This window comes from Oxyura jamaicensis, chromosome 1, assembly GCF_011077185.1.
Source record: "Oxyura jamaicensis isolate SHBP4307 breed ruddy duck chromosome 1, BPBGC_Ojam_1.0, whole genome shotgun sequence".
NCBI classification, from domain to species: Eukaryota; Metazoa; Chordata; class Aves; order Anseriformes; family Anatidae; genus Oxyura; species Oxyura jamaicensis.
In genome coordinates, this window is record NC_048893.1 from 52170721 (window position 1) to 52188879 (window position 18159).

The 18159-nt window shown below is 52.6% G+C and overlaps 1 protein-coding gene across 5 annotated transcripts; it reads right to left on the reverse strand.

Annotated features, from left to right (window-relative positions):
• Nucleotides 1-1345: 1345 nt before the first annotated feature.
• L3MBTL2 (L3MBTL histone methyl-lysine binding protein 2) lies at nucleotides 1346-17212 on the reverse strand. Of its 5 annotated transcripts, none has more exons than XM_035347905.1 (17): nucleotides 17027-17212; nucleotides 15457-15726; nucleotides 15087-15220; nucleotides 14618-14741; nucleotides 13972-14051; nucleotides 12987-13104; nucleotides 12381-12515; nucleotides 11818-11906; nucleotides 9676-9907; nucleotides 8931-9010; nucleotides 8307-8411; nucleotides 7215-7362; nucleotides 6250-6332; nucleotides 4416-4650; nucleotides 3786-3851; nucleotides 2708-2830; nucleotides 1346-2104 (listed from the first exon to the last, which is right to left on the reverse strand). In XM_035347905.1, the coding sequence occupies exons 1-17, from the start codon at nucleotides 17187-17189 to the stop codon at nucleotides 1995-1997; spliced, it is 2295 nt and encodes a 764-aa protein (XP_035203796.1). In that variant the 5' UTR covers nucleotides 17190-17212; the 3' UTR covers nucleotides 1346-1994. The 5 variants fall into 5 exon arrangements, 3 of the variants coding, with proteins under 3 accessions (XP_035203796.1, XP_035203815.1, XP_035203805.1); XM_035347924.1 differs by having other exon boundaries at nucleotides 15457-15724; nucleotides 17045-17091; XR_004756342.1 differs by lacking the exon at nucleotides 6250-6332.
• Nucleotides 17213-18159: the final 947 nt, after the last annotated feature.

Consider the following 18159-nt stretch of genomic DNA (forward strand, 5'->3'; position numbering starts at 1 on the left):
TGACTCAGAGAACAAAGCCATGTACATGGTTTGTCTTCACCAGCCTCCCTCCAGCCATAAGGAATACATGGAAGCCCCAGTAGTTTGTTCTGTTTGAATGTGCTTTCACAGGTTCAGGAACCATTTAACAGCTCAGAGCAGGACTGCAAGCAGCACTAGCACAAGATCCTGCACTGGCTCAAGTCTTAGAGCAAAAAACTTAAAATGATCACCAGAGAAAACATTGCCTGAGTTCCCAGCTGCTCCTTAGAATTAAACATAAGCAGAGTGAAAACTTTCTACTTTTTTTTTATTATTATTTGATTGGTGGTTCCCCCATCCTGCTCATAAGCAACATGCCCGACCTATTCCCCACAGCAGCCACATTGGCACCCATCTTTTTAAAGCATGATTTTTCTTCAGAGTGGGGAGGCTTTGGAAAGTAAACACTTCTAGACCTTAAATGACCATTTGAGACATGGAACGTTTAGAGCAAAAAAAAAAAAAAAAAAAAAAAAAAAAGGAAGAAGAAAGCCAACGTTGGAAATTGTCTTCCTGTAAAGATAAGTGGCCCTAAAAGCCCAGCTGTTTCCCAGTGCTGGGGAAAGGTGGCACCCAAGAGGGAGGAGGAAGAGAGAAAACTCTGGTTTTGCCCTAGAACAGGATCCTCCTGCCTTAAGCCATTTACTGCAAGCTGGTGAGACTCGGAGCTCGCAGGGCTGGCCAGCAGGCAGGGACAGGCAGGCAGGCGGGGAAGCCCCAGGACCTGCCTTTCAAACACCCCACTTGCTCCCTGGCCCCTCTCCCTGGAGGAGAGGTTCCCTCAGGAGCCCAGGGTCCCCTAAGGGTGAGCCACAACAGCCCAGGCCTCACCAGGTTTGGTACAGACCCTCCACCGCTTTCCCACTTGTGTTTCATTGCTGTCCCCAAACTTTTCTTCCCCCTCCAGTTAAAGTCTCTGTTTGCCTCTTCATAAGGGAAAAAGACAACTTAATTACTCTCAGTCTCTTCCAGCTGTTTGCTCATTAGCTTGCCAACAATTTTTTTCCTCCCCCTGACCCACTACACAAAACATGAACTGTTTTGGGCTGGAAACTTGAGAGCAGGGCCAAGGAAGCCATTTAGTGACCAAGGTGCAGTCCCAGGCAGCTGTCATCTTCCTGTAGCGTTTGACATGGCACGTGCACTGCGGCCCACAGTGGCACAGACAGGCAAGACACCTGTAGAAAGCTCACAGGAACAAATGTCACCCCACATTTAAAGACTCTTGTCACTGCTGCCACACTGACCTTTCCAAGTTCTCTTTTCCTCCCCCTTTTAGTTAGCCCTGGTATTTTGGTGACCCAGAAAACAATACACAGGCATGTGACTTCTTCCTTAGTTTATTTCACAGATCATTGATTAAATTTACAGGAGTGTTAAAAAATAAAAATTTCAAACTATGCACCACATACTCCGCAGTTCTGGGTTCAAAAGCAGGAAACGATGACACACAAAGTTCTCTTGCTTCCTGTAGAGGCATCATCATTCCTTTTCCACTTCTCACCTCTCTTCACTCTTCCTGTCCTGACTTTCTCAGAGGTTGCACGGCCAAGACCAGGGAGCACGGCACAGACATCATATGAGAGCAGCCAATTCCCTGATGCACACGACCTGCACACACCATCTCGGATTGCAGGTCACCCCCTCCAGCCATGGCCAAGAACCCAGACTGTCCCTTTGTGCTCAGGCAGCCTCCTTCCCGTCAGGGGCTTCTGCTCAGAGAGGTGCCTCTGGTGCCAGACACACAACAACCCCAGCAGACCCCCAGTCATGACCCTCAGCGAGCCTGTGGCTCTTCTGGAGTCCATGTCCTAGGGCTTAGTTCCAAGCCTGGGGGAGATCTTCTTGCACGACAAGGAAGCAGAGTTGTGATGCTGCCTCAGAAAGGGAAGGCCTTTTCGGTCTTCTGCTTCCCTTTGCCTTCCCCAAAGAGCCAAGAGATGAAGCACAGGCTGCTGCAGGATAGTCCAGGATCAGTCTGTCACCTCTTGCTTTATGCTGCTGATGGGAACGGGAAGCTCTGTGGCTTCAAACTCCGGCAGCGAGGGGTCGATGGTTTCTTCTTTCACCTGCACGGCAATGACTAGCAAGAGACAGGAAGGAGGGGGGGGATAAATAGAGAAAAAGTCAGTGCAGCCCATTTTCTACCTGCCTGGGTCCACACAAAGGGAAAATTAAACCTTTATGAGCAACTGGGACCTTCACCATGCACACAAAGCACCTCACCCACCCCCTTCCCGAGTACCTGCCAGGATAGGCAGGTGACCCAGCCACCAGATGCTCTTCTGGTCACCACATCCCTTGGTGCTGTGCTGACATGCTGTGACAGCCCTTAAAGGGAGCAGGATGTGACAAACACCTCTCCTTCCAACAACCTCCTCAACAACAACAATCCATCTCCTTCCCAACAACCTCCCCCAGCCCCACACTGCTCAGCAGGGCAGCCAGGCTCTCAGCAGGCAGCAGCAGGATCAAGACATCCTGCTGTGCTGATGCCACTGAGCCTCCTGGGAGAACCTTCCCAGAGAAAGCAGGCCAAGGCTTCCTTGCTCTTTCAGCTCTAAAGCAGCAGAGAGTCTCTGTCTCTGCAGGAAGAAGGAAGGACAAAGCATAGCTTGTCAGGGACAGTAGAGGGTGTACCCAAGAGCTGTACATGGCTATGGGGTTGAGTAAATCAGTCCCTTACTCTCATCGGGTGGTGGCTCTGGCAAAACCTTGATGGCAGCTTTTGCTTCTCGTTTTGTCCTCGAGACAGGAGGCTTCTTGACAGTCTGCTTGATTGTGCGGGTTTTAGCAGGTAACTTTTTTCCTTAAAAAAAAAAAAAAAAAAAAAGAGAGAGAGATAACAGCATAGGGAAAAGTGCATTCCTTTCCCCTGGAAAACCAGCACCCCTGCTCCACTGAGAAGCCATACACCAGTGACCAGCACAACTGACCAGCAAGCTACATGGTCATTAGCTGCCAACTGGTTACCCCAAGAAAATCACCTACTGAAGAAAAACTAGATCGATCATCTCAAAATATGCTCCTCTGTGTTGTCCTTCATTAAAGTCAAGGCACTTCAGCATGTGCTTAAGTTCCAAGGAGCTGGTTCTGTCGGAGTCAGTTAAGAGCTTTGCTTACCTGTCTGGGTCTAGCCCTAAAAAAATGGGCATGGTGGCTCCAAGGCACAGACACTGTAGCATTAATATTTTCAGTGTTAGCTGATGCTTTTATTTAGGTTGAGTGTCATTTATATTCTTTAGATGTCCCTTCCTCTCCACCCCCCAGGAAGGAATTCCTTGCCCATCTACATGATTCGCCACAGCGACTGCAACAATGACGACAACAACGACAAGATGAAAACAACAACACGGTCCAGCCCCACAACTCGCCTCCTCAGCCACCTTAGGGCTTTCTTCCCCTCAGCACAGAGCAGCTTGGGTTGCTCTCTCGCTACCCTCCAGCTGCAACAAAGAATCTCCCTCCGACCACGGACACGGTGGGGAAAGCAGCACACCTCACGCCTGGAAGCAAGCGCCATCTACACCTCGGCCGACAGAAAAGACTGCAAGACAGATCCTTCCCACACACACAGCTCTCTGCTCTTGGGGAACAGGGGCAATTAAGAAGGATGAAGCTGAGTTGTCAAACCCACAGCTGACTGAGAGCATCCATGGCAAGACAAGGCCTCTCTCTCCTGCTCTGACAGATCATAGACAGGGTTCCTCTAACTGGGCCCAGCCTGCCAGCGAGCGGGAGGGCGCTAATCAAACATCACTCACTCTTCTTTCCATAGGGTTTCTTCCTCTTCTTGGGCACCTCCTTGGCCTTCACTGGAGCTGTGGGCTCTGTCATAGAGACGAGAGGGAAACGAAAGCCAAGTCCCATAACCAGTAGGTAACTGGGATGAAGTGACATAACCGAGAAACAAGATACACCCGTCCCCCCGAGTCATTGCCCTCTTCCCGAGACAACCAGCTGAGGGGAAAGCGAGGCTGCAGCGCGGTCGCTGTCCTGTGCTTCCACGCGAGGGCCCAGCGTGGCAGCCCAGCACAGCACAGGGGAGAGAGGCCCCGTACAGATTTGGCAGGGACAGTGGAGAAACAAGATTCGTTGCTCGGGACGAGAAGGAGAACATCTACCAAGGTGAGGCAATGGCCTCCCTGTGACGAGGAAAGGAACGAACTCTTGAGCCAACCTCAAACCTCAGCCTGTTTTCTCCCTGCCGCAGACTCCCCCTCTACCAGCTGCTAGGTTGTGTGGCGGCAGAGGAGGACTTGTGGCAGCCAGCACAGACCAAGCTGGCAAGCTTCTCCTCCACACAAGGCCCCAAAAGACGGAGCCACGCACAGAGAAGGAGGAAGGACACCTTTGCCTCTAGCTTTAGAGACCGCAGTCAAGCCTTGGCTCACCTGGAACGACAGGGGGCTGAAGCTGGTAGCCTGTCAGCTCGCACCACCCCACGGGATAGATGTCTGGAGACTCGCAGTCCACCCACTGGTCGTACTCGTTGTCCCAGCCATCGAAATGGATGCTGAGCAGGCGGTGCACTACGCGCTTCACTGTGGCCACGCAGATGAGCCGGGGCTCCATCAGGTCCACCGCCTCCACCTTCATGCCTGCCTTGAAGCCATGGTTTGGGCAGTCCTGGGTGCATAAGAGAGAAAAAAGGAAAACCCAAGGCAATTGCATCCAGTCCAAACCCACATCCGGACAGCAGCACCCTGGAACAGCTACAGGCTTACATCCAACAAGCAGACAGAAAAAGCCCAACAAGTGAGACAAACTTGAGACAAACTCAAGCCACACTTCAGTGCCCCTCCAGCCAGCTTGCAACAGGAAGGGACATCTGAACGGACCCACGGCCAGCTGCGTCCCTAGAGAATCTCAGCCCAGCCTTTAGAAAAAAGATCCTGAAGTGGGGGAGCAGCACGCAGCGGTTAAGAGACACCTGATCAAACCCACAGCCTGAGGCAGCGCTGGAAAAATCATAACGACAAGCACAGGCCCCCTGCCGCAGCAGTTTCTCTGATTCCAACCAGACCACTTCCACCCAAACACCAGCATGTCCACAGGTAACAGGTGGTGCAGAACCCACCAGGAGCCCGGAGCACTAGGAAACACTGCAGAACTGCAGGTTCAAAGACATCACGACATCCACAAAGGCGTGATGGTGCTTGCCCTGAGCAGCCAGACAGGGGCTTTACTTGGAGAGGATGCCTTGGGATCTCCTCAGAAGTGCTGACTGGCAGTAAAGAGCAGCCCTGTCCAACATCTTCATTAATCAATTGGATGACATGGCAGTGTGCTCTCAGCAAGTTCCCAGATGACACAAAACTGGGAGGAGCAGCTGACACACCAGAGGGTTGTGCTGCCATCCAGAGGGACCTGGACAGGCTGGAGAAATGGGCTGACGAGAACCCCATGAAGTTCAACACGGGGAAGTGCTAAGTCTTGTCCCTGGGGAGGAACAACCCCAGGCACCAGCACATGGTGGAGACTGACTGGGTGGAAAGTAGCTTTGCAAAAAAGGACCTGAGGGTCCTGGTGGACACCAAGTTGAATGTGAAACAGCAATGCACCCTTGGGGCAAAGTATGGTACCAATATTCTGAGCTGCATTAGGAAGCATGTTGCCAGCAGGTGGAGAGAAGTGATTCTTCCCCTCCACTCAGCACTGGTGAGGCTGCACCTGGAGTGCTGGGTCCAGTTCCAGGCACCCCAGTACAAGAAGGATATGGGCAGACTGGAGAGAGTCCAACAAAGTCATGAAGATGACGAAGGGACTGGAGCATCTCTCCTGTGAGGAAAGGCTGAAAGAGTCAGGACTGCTCAGCCTGGAGAAGAGAAGGCTCGGGGGGGGGGATCTTATCCAGGTGTATAAACACCTGAAGGGCAGGTGCAAACAGGGTGGAACCAGGCTCTTGTCAGTGGTGCCCAGTGACAGGACCAGAGGCAACGGGCACAAACTGGAACACACAAGAGGTTCCACCTGAGCAGGAAAACACTCCTGTGCAGGCAACTGAGCACTGGGACAAGCTGAGAAAGGCTGGGGAATTTCCCTTCGTGGGGATTTGTGAAAGCTGTCTGGACACAGTCCTGGGCAACCTGCTTGAGCAGGGGGATTGGACAAGATGACCTCCAGAGGTCCCTTCCAAACTCAGCCACGCTGACAGCCAGAGCTCTTGTGCTCCACCTAGCTGACTGCAAACATCCCTACACATCTCTTCTCCCAGGCAGGACTCACTGTGTTGAAGAGCCGTGCTGGAACAGGTCTTGATTTAGTCTTTTCCAGGTAAGTTTCCCAGTTGAAGGTCTTTGCATCTTGCCCTGCAGGAGGAAGAATTGGTCAGAGGGAAAAAGACAGTCACTGGGCAGACCAGCTGAGGAAAGAGGCAGAATGGGCAAGAAGGAACCATAGCAACTGCTTTCAAAGCAGTGTCATTAACTGGCACGTTCAGCCTAGATTTGGACATAAATCTGAGGCACAGATTCCACAGCAGTCCAGCAACCCCCTCCAGTGGGCAAACAGGGAAGTTGTGCCAGAGGCAGCACTGAACGCCCACGTCAGTCATACATCCAGACCAGGGAAAGGTGAGGAGAAGAAACTAGCAGGAAGAAGCATGTTGAAAGCAAACCACTAAAACCAAATCTTTCTCCCACTAGCGGCAACATCAAAGGAAGGCAGAATAGCACTGCACAAAGTGCTGCAACGAAGAAATACAGAGCAGGCCTTTTTTGGTATGGCCGGATGAGGCAGTAAAATCCACCCTGATTTTTCTGCAAAAAATCTCGAGATGCAATCCTTCTGTCTCAGATTTACTCGTGCAAGAAGAGAAGTGGTGACCCCTGCTACTTGTAATGACTGAGTCATGTAGCAATAGCTCTACTCATCCCTTCCCACCCTGCTTGCCCTTTCACAAAGGGATCAAAGGGATTTATGCAGTTTGGGGACTGTACACCTCTCCCACTGATCCTGACCAAGATTAATGCCCTCTGGAGATGTAACTTCTGTCCACAAAGTACCACAACTTGGTACACCATCAGAGCTCAAATGTACTGGCTTTGTCCCCAGTCAGCCCTATCTCCCCCCAAAACAGGCAGGGTGGGACCTGGTGGTTCTGATTCACCTGAACCTGACACTTCTCAGAAAAGCCCATCTGGTAGCTTGTGTGTGCAGGTTGGTATGCCAGACCACAGCCCACATCTCACCTTTCGGAGGGGTCAGATCGATGCTGTTCTTCTGACAGAAGTTGACAGGGAAGATGGCGTGTGAGGAAGCATGATAGCAGAACCAGTCCGAGCCGTCATCAGATGTGGCTCCATCAATGCTGATCATGAGATATCCGTCCAAGAGGACCTAAGACGGGGGATGGAGGGCATAAATGAAGAGCTTCACTTGCTCTAAAGTCCCTCCTTTCAAAGGATCCCCCAGGAGTTCCCACAGCTACATCACTGTTGCCACTAGATTGCAAAATGCAACATTAAATGCTCCAAGATGTGTGGTAGCTTCTCCTGGTACGTTAGCCAGCACAAGCTAATCCCCAAAGCAGCAATTACTGCAGGGCTGCAACTAACACTACTGGTTTTGTGAAAAAGGCTCGGCTGTAAGCAGGCAGGAGTGCTATTCTTCCTCAAAACCAGACTCTCTGGGCAGCCCAGAGCCCCTCTACACCAGTCAGGTCAGGAGTCTGTTACCAGGCTGAAGGGAAGGGCACTGCCTTAAGACCTTCTACTTCCTACGGCAGCAAGATTTGTCCCTTCCTGTCACTTGCTGGCAATTAGGACCTACCAAACACGACAGGCATGCCTGCCCCAACCTCTCTGCAGTTCCAAGCACTGGCAAAAGGCAACATTTGCCAGACAAAAGGCTTTCCTGGCATTCCCTTGCCAGACCCCATGCATCAAAGTCCTCTGCTTGGGCTCTATGAGAGAAATTATGTTCTCGAGGGAGCAAAAAAAAAAACAGGTCAATGCTACGCTTCAGGAGACGCAAAGCACCTCACTGAGGAAACCTGGCAGAGCAATTTACTTTCCAACTCAGGCACAGGAGTAGAGCTCTCCACCACCTCATCAGGAGAGAAGGTCAGAGATGCAACCCTCCTCAGCTTCCCAAACCCGTGAGTGCTGTCCATAAAGACACATCCCACAACCCTTCCCGCAGCCCTTTCTCTCCTCCAGGAGGATACTACAGATTCCTCCCTTTATGCACTCCAAGAACCAGAGCACATTAGAGAACAAACCGAGAGGCTGTGATGTCTCAGGTAAAGCCAGACCACCTCCTTCCCCCTGCCCCAAACTCACCTTGCAAACCGTGGCCACACAAATGTTGCCCAAATTCAGGGGGTCAATGGCTTCCAGTTTCATGCCTTCCTCAAACCATCCGCCTTCGGCATAGACAGCCCGCACCTAAGGGAGACTCCAGCACATCATGTACTGACAGGGGTACGGGACAGCCCCATCCTGACATCAACTGCCCCAGCTGCAGGCAGGATCAGAGCTTCTTTACTTGGCTCAACCCAACTCCGGAGGGGAAAAGGAAAGAAGAAAACTACAAAGAGGCAGCCAATGCAACACTGTCTCTGTGCCAGCAAGCTCCTGCCAAGGCTCTGGCCAGTCACAGCTGCAGCAAAACCTCCTGATCTCAGTCCCTACCAGTATGATCCAGCCCCAGGCCTGAACTGCTCTCTCCCTAGCAATCACCTTGCCTCTCCTGCTCAAAGCTCCAAGGACTGAAGCCCTTAAATCGAGCCCTTCAACCCGATGCTGTCTTCTTGTTCTTTCATCTTTTTATTCTGCCTTTCCCCTGGCCAACTACAGCCTTGACACCCCAAATACCTTACTGCCCTGTAGCTGGAAGGGGGACAAGGGAAGCTGTACCATTGCTTCCTTCACTGCGGCCACCACAGAAAGTGAGGCTCGTCTTACCTTTTTAAACAGGTAAGGGACAGCGTCACAGTAAATCTTCCGGAAGGTGGGATGGTTTGCCATGTCACTGCGCTTTTCTTCTGTAAGGAATGGAAGAGGCAAAAGAGAACTGAGAAACCTGCAGCAACCAGAGTAAGAAAACGTAATTATCTGTTGAGAACCAGAGTAAGAAAATGTAATTATCTGTTGAGAACCTAACAGCTGTAGAAGAGCCAAATCAGAGATGGGTAGTAAGAACAGGTCAGTCCCTCTACATCTTCCTGTAACATAAGCTGTGATACGGGGCTTGCTCAAAAGCAAATGCCCCATCTTCCTGAGCACTAGTGGTAACACCTCAAAATGCAGCTGCTATCACCAGGGACAGGCAGCAAGGAAGACACAAACAAAAGTATCAATGGGGCTCGAGTCTAAGTCCAGAAGGAAAAAAACAAAAGCATGAAAAACGGTCTCAGGAAAAACCCAAGTGGTGGCGTCTAGTCTTACAGAAACCAGGATGGATTTTATCAGAAAGACAACAAACGTGACAATGCAGATTCTGCATTCTCACAGTGTTGGGACAAACTACCTCTAAGAAACCCTGCAGTCCCCTGTCCCAACCTTTTATCTACCTAGATGGAAAAGTGGCAGACGTGGCCGCACAGACCTTATCCGTCAGGTCCTCCCAGCATGTTGAGCCTGGCGTTAACAGCAGGACCCAGGCAGCACGCAGCAAGCCAGCAGATGCGTGTGGTGGCCTGACCCCTACCTATTTTCTTCATGCTGTGGCCCACTCGCCGTGACCAGCCCACGGGATGGATGAGGGGGCTCCACATGTGGCACCAGAAGTCATCATCGCTGTCACCGTCCTCGTAGAGGAGTCGCAGCCGGCCCCCAATGACCGTGTCCACCACTGCCATGCGCGTCCGGGAAACATGGTTCTTATCCACCACCTCCACCCGCATGCCCTGCCGGAACGGGTACTTCATGCTCTCCGCCATCTGGCAACAACAAGCAGAGGAGGCGAGATCAATCCCACCCCATGTCTTCCTTCCCCGGAGACTTCAGAGAACAGCTTTCCCCCCACACAGCCTTACACTGCCCAAAACCAGCTGGGAGACACCTTTGGGAGGGGACACATGGGAGTGAGTTCATCGGGGGGACAGGGGGCTGCCAGCCCCACACGTGACAGCTTTCACATTTTTACCATGTTCAAAGGTTGAGCAACGTCATGATCTAACAGCTTCAGTGCTAGAGGTTCTGTACAGACTGACCCAAAGATGCAGGCACACTAAACGAGCCACTGGCTGCCTTCTGACTGATTTTTGGAGACCTGCAGTTTGTTGATAACAGCCTAACTCATCCACAGTCAAAAGTGTTTATAGAATACCTGACATTTTGGCACTGGAGGTCCCAGAACACTATGAAACTAAGCCACTGCTCAAAACAGACGCAGACACCCAAACCAGCCAACACCCGAATCCAAAAGTTCAAAGGGAAGGTCCCATCCCCACCACTTCTGTTCTTTAAGCAGGAGTGAGATGCTGGGAGGAGAAACATACCGACAACACCTATCTCCCTCCAGCACCTCCCTTCCATGGCACAAGCTCTCAGCTACAAGCTGAGGCCCAGGAACAAGCAGCAAACAATCTTTCAGCTTCCAGAGACGTAACAAAGGAAACACCAGCTACATCTAGGTCTCCAGTTCAGTGTCACCAGCTACTTCACGCACAGGCAGACCCATCACCTACCTCCCTGCCTGCCACAGGACGATCTTCCTTATCTGCAGGTCTCAAGGCCACCAGCCAGGGAAGAGCCCTGAAACTCTTGACAAGGTCTAACCTCAGTACTCAACACTACACTCAACAAGAGCTATCACGGCCATCAGCACAGCTGCTTCCACGCACCTTGAAGGTGCCAGTGCCCCTCTCACTCCCCCGCAGGCTGCTGTGCTATCGACACCAAAGGCAAAGGATTTTTTTTGGCATGTGAGTCAGAAACATGGCAGGGAAAGAAAATACGTAGCTGCATCAGCCTCTCCCTTCAGCAAAACTTTCTCGTCGGTGTTTTGTAAGAGGCTACACGATAACAGCTGTTAAAGCCCATCTCTGCCCCTGTACTGGGTCTGGCTGGGATGGAGTTACCTTTCACTGCAGCAGCCCACACAGTGCTGTGCTCTGCACTTGCAGCTCAAACAGCCCTGGTACCACACCAGTGCTGTGTCTGCTGCTGAGCAGTCCTGGCACAGCATCAGGACTCCCTCCAACCCCCCCAGAGCCAGTAGGCTGGGGGCAGGCGAGAGGAGAGGAGGGGACACCACCAGGGCAGCTGACCTAAACCAACCAAGGGGATATTCCATGCCTTGTGGTGTCTCACTCAGCAATAAAAGGTGGGAAAGGGAAGGAGAGGGGAGGGGAGGCTCTCATTGTAAAAACGTCTGTCCTCCCAAACAACAGCTATGCGTATTGAGGCTCTGCTTCAAGGACATGGTCAAGCATCACTCATTGGTGGGAAGTACAGAGTAGTTTCTTTCCTCTCTCTCTGTGCTTCCATATGGCCTTAGCTTGTTTTCCCTCCCCTTTTCCTTCCCTCTCCCCCTTTCCTTTTCCCTTTAGTTAAATTACTTAATTTTCCCTTAACAATAATTTTCCCTTAATAATTACTTTTCCTTTAATTAAACGATCCTTATCTCAACTCATGAGTTGTTTTTTCCTTTTCTTCTTCCCCTCCTCTTCTGAGGGGTAGTGAGAGAGCGGCAGCAGTGGAGTTGCTGAACCACCACAGCCCCAAAGGAGAAGTTGTGCTGACAGGGCACGGGGCCTGAAGGAGGTACACGGGTCAGAACCAGACCAGAAGTGTTCCACACATACCTCTCAGCTTCATTTCCAGAGTAACAGCTTCTCACATTTACCTTGATGTGGAAATCCACTGGGATGGTCCTGGCTCCCACCAGTTTTTTCATGAGGTAGCTTCTCCAGTCAGTGTACTTGGCATGAATAGCTGGACACGCAGAGGAAAAGAGCACATCTTTACGACCAGAGGGCTGCACTACACCTTCCCCCACCCCATCTCTGAGTCCGCCTGCATTAAAAGGCCTTCTTCACACTCCAGTCCCGCACCTGCTCTCAGGCAGACACCGTTCTGCAGGCTTGCCCCCACAAGAGGTTGGGAGGGATCAACGTTACGGGACTGTGCCAAGCAGGCATCTAGCTCCACTCATCTCGAGTCATGGTATTACAGCAAACACGTGAGTCACGCCAAGCACATCGGCTTGCCACATTTCTGCTAAATTAGCGTCCCTCTCAGCACTGCTAGCTGAGCAAGGACTGGAGCCAGTGTTTTGCTCAGAAACACTGTCCAGGATGTAGGACCAAGAATTTCCCCTAAAATTTAAGCCCAGCCTCTGTGTGGGTCAGCAGGAGGAACGGCCACAGCGCTGAGCCAATGTGCTGAACTCTTTTGCCCCCCACTCACTTTGTGGTGGTACCAGGATTTTGCTGTTGATGGCACACCAGCCGATGGGATGAATATCCACCGTGCCTAAATTGCACCAGAAGTCATGGCCAGCATCATTCTCAAAGCCCTCGTATCGCAGGAGGGCCCTGTACCCTGCCAGGACAGAGCAGAAAATCAGAGAGAGGCATTACAGACCAAGAATTTCTCTTCTCCCTCTTGGGCACCGCAGGCTTATTCCCTACAGCATGGCCTTCACAGCTTATCAGAGCTTCTCCAACCATTCTGGAAGCAGAACTGCCATGTCGAGAAGGGCTACAAAGCTGGAGAAGGGCCTGGAACACAAGTCCTGTGAGGAGTGGCTGAGGGAACTGTCATTGTTTAGTCTGGAGAAGAGGAGGCTCAGGGGAGACCTCGTTGTTTTCTACAACTACCTGAAAAGAAGGTGTGGGGAGCTGGGGGCCGGCCTTTTCTCATGGATAACTAGTGATAGGACTAGAAGGAATGGCCTCAAGTTGTGCCAGGGGAGGTTCGGGTTGGAAATGAGGAGACATTTCTTCTCAAAAAGAGCAGTCAGGCATTGGGATGAGTTGTTGCGGATTGTCAGGAGCCGCGCTGGAGGCGTACCTACGGTCTGGATGACGGATGCGATCCAGTACACTCGGCTGGGGAGCACGGCGTCGCTGTTCAGCACTTCCACCTTCATACCTTTCACCACATCATCCCACTGATCGAACAGCGGCACCTGAAGGGGTGAGGCAGCCACAATGGGAGAGGGATGTTGACAGTCAGAAAACTTTCACCTTAGACACAGACTGGCACCCTTTGCCCCTCCCGTATCTGCCAGCAGCAACCGAACTGTGCCAAACATCTCATCGGGGTGTTCACAGAGGATCCCAAAAGGCACAACACTGTAGTTCAGTGCTGCTCTATTTCATTGCCAGCTGTCCTATAATACCAAATCTGTTGCTACCGCTCCTCTGTAGTATGAAAATCCCTAACTATCAACAAAACTGCCATATCTTCCTGATCGACACTTAAGAAAAACACAATTTTGTTAATATTAAGCACACTTTAATAAATGAACTGGAAACAACAACAACAAAGAACAGAACAAGTGAGTTTAACACCCAGAGAGAATAGGGCTACTATGATACCTAAAACCTGCCATCCTTCCATTTCTCTGCCTGGGCTCCTGAGCCCACAGGGCTCACCAGTGGGTGAGCACCCACCAGTGAGTGGGTGCCAAAGCAGACCTGTTGGAGGGGCAGCTGCTGCCAGGCCTGGACGAGTTCCTCCCTGCAGCCCACCCTGGGCTGTGCTCACCCACACAAACTGTGCAGGCAGCAGGGATCTGTCTCCTGTCCACCCCAGTCAGACCTAATCCTGCCCCCAGCCCGTACCCATCACCGCTAGCAGTGCTTTTACTAAATCTGCCTCTGCTTCCTCCCCCAGAACTCACAGTCCCCCCATGGGACTCCCTTTCTTAGCTGTGAGGAAACCCCAGCTTCCTTCCTTGTAGCTCAAAACCCCTCTCCCCGCTCTCCCCCCACCAGTCAGAGGAGCATGGGGGATCCCCTTGCATACAACATGCAAGCAAAGAAGGACTCACGTGTTTGAAGCAGCTGACTGGAGCTGCCTTGAAGCCGTGCTCCTGCAGGTACTTTCCCCAGTCAAAGCCCAGAACAAGTGCTACGAGTAGACAGAAGAGAAGAAAAGTCAGGTGAGGAGGTTAACTAAAGGCACAGAGCACACAGCTACGCCTGGACTCCAGCACACAGCCACCCCGGGGCCTACTCTGGGACACAGCACTCTGCCCCAGCACGCAGGGAGCTTGCTAACAGCCTAGCAGAGCTTGCTGCTCCGACCGCTGCAGGGACTGGCTGCCCCTAAAACCGACCAGTGAACAACTCGAGTTAAATACAGCCCCCATGGGCATCAGGGCAGCAACCAGCTGGGAGCAGCAGGGCGCCTGTAAGCCAGCACCTTGTGGGACTGGGACCACAGAGCTTACACTCAGGAGCACAGACAAGGCTACAACAGTGGATGGACAAGAACTCGATAGGGCTCTGATAGCAGATGGGGAGAGAGGCGTCCCTGTGTCCTTCCAGCAGCACGCAAGCAATCCACACGCTGTGTTTCAGCGCATGGCTGGGCACCAAAGGGGTGGGAAAGAGCCACAGAGCTTAGAGCCCTCCAGATGTCCTCATTCCTGTGGCTCTTGCAGCTGCACCTCCTCACACCTTGCCTACACTCACCATCCTGGCCCGTCAGGGTCCCATCTGCCAGCTGCCCCGTGCCCTGCGAATGGAGGAAGGCCCCGATCTTGGCCGACCAGGCTGCCTTGTGCAGGACTTTAGCTTTCTTTGTTGGCGGTTTCCCCTACAAAAGAAGGAACGTTAGTGGTACAGGAGGGGAGAGGAAGCCAGGTCCTGCGACTGGTCATCAGGGGATGCACTTCTTCCCAGGGGGGATTTTCAAGTGACTACCATTTTTATTAATGCTCACAGAACAAGAAGTGGCAGCAAGTAAAATATAACTATCTTCTTCCCCAGCTTCTAAGAGGCAGCACCTCTCAGCTGGTATGCTTTCTCTAGGGACGTCGAGCAGAAATAGCAAACCACTGGTAATGGCAGGCTGTGATCTCGCTGGACAGCAGCCACCCACCCCTGGCACACCGGGACATCCTGCTCCATCACCAGGGATGGAGGAAGGATTTTGACTCACCTGCAGCCTGGCCAGGATGCTGGCCTTCTTGGAGTTCGAGGAGTAGCTTCTGGAGCAGGAGACACTGCAGAAACGTTTGGTCTTGGAGAAGAAAGCCTCCCTGGTTCCCACAATGCCACACATCTCGCACACAGCTGAGAGAGAAGGCACAAAGGTGTGAGCAGTTGGCAGGGCTGATGCACTACAAGGACAGAGCTAAGCCCAGGTAACCCACGTTACGCATGGCAGCTCCCCAATCTAACCCAAAAAACGCTGTCCCAGTCTGGTTCTGCTCCCAGAGCACGTTCAGGATGAAGTCACATGCATTTCAGCCTCCCTCAGCCCTCATTCTTTCCCTCTGGCACAGGAGAACAGGCAGTCAGAGCAGTACCTGGCTCAGAGCCGCTGTCCTCTGTGATCCGGCCCGCGGGTGGCTGGTGCACAGGGGAGGTTGGGAGCTCTCCAGCCTCCCGGTCCACCACCTCATCATCGCTGGACTCATCCAGGCAGGAGCTGCTGTCGCTGCCCATGCTGCTGTTGTAGCTCCGGAAGCTGTCATAACCCCCAAAGATGTCCAAGTCTTCATCCTCTTCTTCCTCCTCACCTTCCTCCTCTGTCCGCTCCAAAGATGATGTCTTGTGGCATACGGAAGACACCACCTGACAAAAGAACCAGTCTGCTTTAAAACCAGACACTTTATACCAAACCCCAAAAGAAGCCTGCCTTCTCTGCTGGGGAGCCTTCTGGGCCAGTGAGAAGCCTTGGACTGAGCAACGAGTCCACCTAACAGCCCCGAATTTAGAAGTCTGAATCCCTAGCAGGAAAGCTATTCCCCCTCCAACAGGTTTCTTCACAGGTATCTCTTCCACATGCTGCATTTTGCTTTCCAATAGCAAACGAACCGCCACAGAGCTGCAGCTACCTAGGGAAAAAAGAACTCAGGGAACTACACAGCCATGCTGACAGAGGAGGCTGTGTCCTTCCAGGCTCTGTCTCTCCCAGCAAACGCACAGCAGCGCAGACGCCATCAGTGTTGAAGCCACCCAAGCTTCCAGCACAGCGAACCAAGCCGCATGCCCTGGCCACCACAGCTCACAAGACCAGCACAGCCTCAACATCAGCAGGACAAACTCAACCCTGGGGAAAGTTCATGTTCTTTGGAAAGCGCAAAATCCCAGAGCTGACCTCGGTTCAGAAGCTGTATTGGCGGGGCCACAGAACAACTTTTGTTAAGAGTCTTTCCCTACAACCAGACGTCTCTGTGCCTAGAGAGCTTCACAAGCTCTTCATGCCACTGCAGCCAGCCAGGGACAGGTCCCACCCTGCCACAGCAAGAGACCACAGAGGCAGGGACGCAAGGGGAGGAAGAGGAGCCCAGTGACTGTTCCTCAGACTAGGAAAATCTTGAACCAGGCTGGAAATACAAGCAAAAGAAGCTGGGGAAAGGCACTAGCCATCGAAAAGAGCAGCAAGAAGACAGCATCACCACGGGGAGATGGCACGGGAAGGCAGATTAGAACTGCAAGGTGAGGCGCCAGGGGACAGCCGCTCATCCAAGCACGCAACACCAAAGGCTCAGCAGCAAGTCCGTCACCTTGCAGCAGTGAATCCCCTCTGCTCCTTGGATCCTGAGCGTTATTAAAGACACGAACACCGAGATAAGCCTTCACCCAATGCCGTCCCCCTGCACGCTCCCTGGCTTTCACACGAAACAAACCCAAGCCACCCGGCTTGTTAACCGCTCTCCTCCGAGCCTACACCCTCACCCAGCGTCCCTGACGCCTAAAACCGCTCGGCAGCCTCACAAAAGCTCACCCACCTCCTCCTCAGCCCTTCCTGCGGCCTCACCTCCCTCCGGCCCGCAGAAACCCAAGGCTGCGGCCCGGCCCCCGCCACCCCGGCGCTTCGGGGCTTCTCCTGTAGGAGCGGGAGCCCCTCGCTCCGTCCCGGTGCCCCCACGGCCCCGTCCCGCCTCTCACCTCCCCGTCCCGCTCCCGCTCCATGGCCGCCAGCCCGCCTCACGCCGCCGGAGCGCCTCCCTCCCCCGGCCGCGGCTCTGACTGGCGGCGGGCGGAGAAAATGGAGCCCGTGGGCCCAGGGGGTGTCCCCGCCGCGGGGCGCCATGGGCACTGTAGTTCGCCTTCTGCCGGGGGGGGGGGGCGCCGCCATGACGGCCGGCGTCGCGAAAATGGCGACGAGGGGAAAGGCGTTTGAGGGGCTTGGTCTGCCCGCCCGTAGGGGTTTTCTGGCGTCTGAGTCGGCAGCAGCGCTTGGATTTTGTACAGAAGCATCAGAAGTGAAGAAGCAATGTCCAGCGATCGATTCTGTGGCACTCCCCACCCCTCAGGCACAGCGACCGGGGTTTACGTTTAACCCGACCCTTTGTTACAGTTAACACTCAACCAGGTCCCGAGGATGAACGTGACATGTTATCCCCTTTCTGAAAACCCCATCATACAGCTGGTAACACAAGCACCCAAACAGCTGACACATTGCATCCTGATGCACACTCATACCCCACTGCAGCCTGGCTGAGTCCTTGGGGCATTAAAAGGGGTAAAAAGCATAAAAAAGGGGGATAAAAAAGCATAAAAAGCAGCCACAAGTCCCTCCACTGTCTTGTTCTCTGCATGTTTCCTCTGTAGGCCCATGCAGATATTCCTTCCTTCCCTTTAGAAGGTTCTGAGCATTTAGTGGCCCTGCGGTGGTGTTAGCACTTGTCCACCTCCTCCCTAGGAAATGAAAATCCAAACCAATGCCAGAGCTGCTGTGTTCAAGTATTGCACGGTAAATGACCTACATGAATTGATTATGCTGCTCCCCATGTCCTCAAATGACCAGTCTCAGAGATTTCATCCATAAATAGTTGGAAAAAAGCTGTGATTTATTTTAAAATTTGTGTGCATTTATACCATAGCTTCTTCATAGTACAAGTCAGCCCCTTTTGGCTTTTTTTTTTCCCTGTGGAAAAAGCACTGTGGACTTGGTTGTACTGCTAGCAACATTCCTTATCCCAGCTCACTGTCAAGAAAAGGAAAGCAGCAAGTGTCTCTCCATATCTGTAGCACCGATTCTTTTATATGCAAAAGCTACG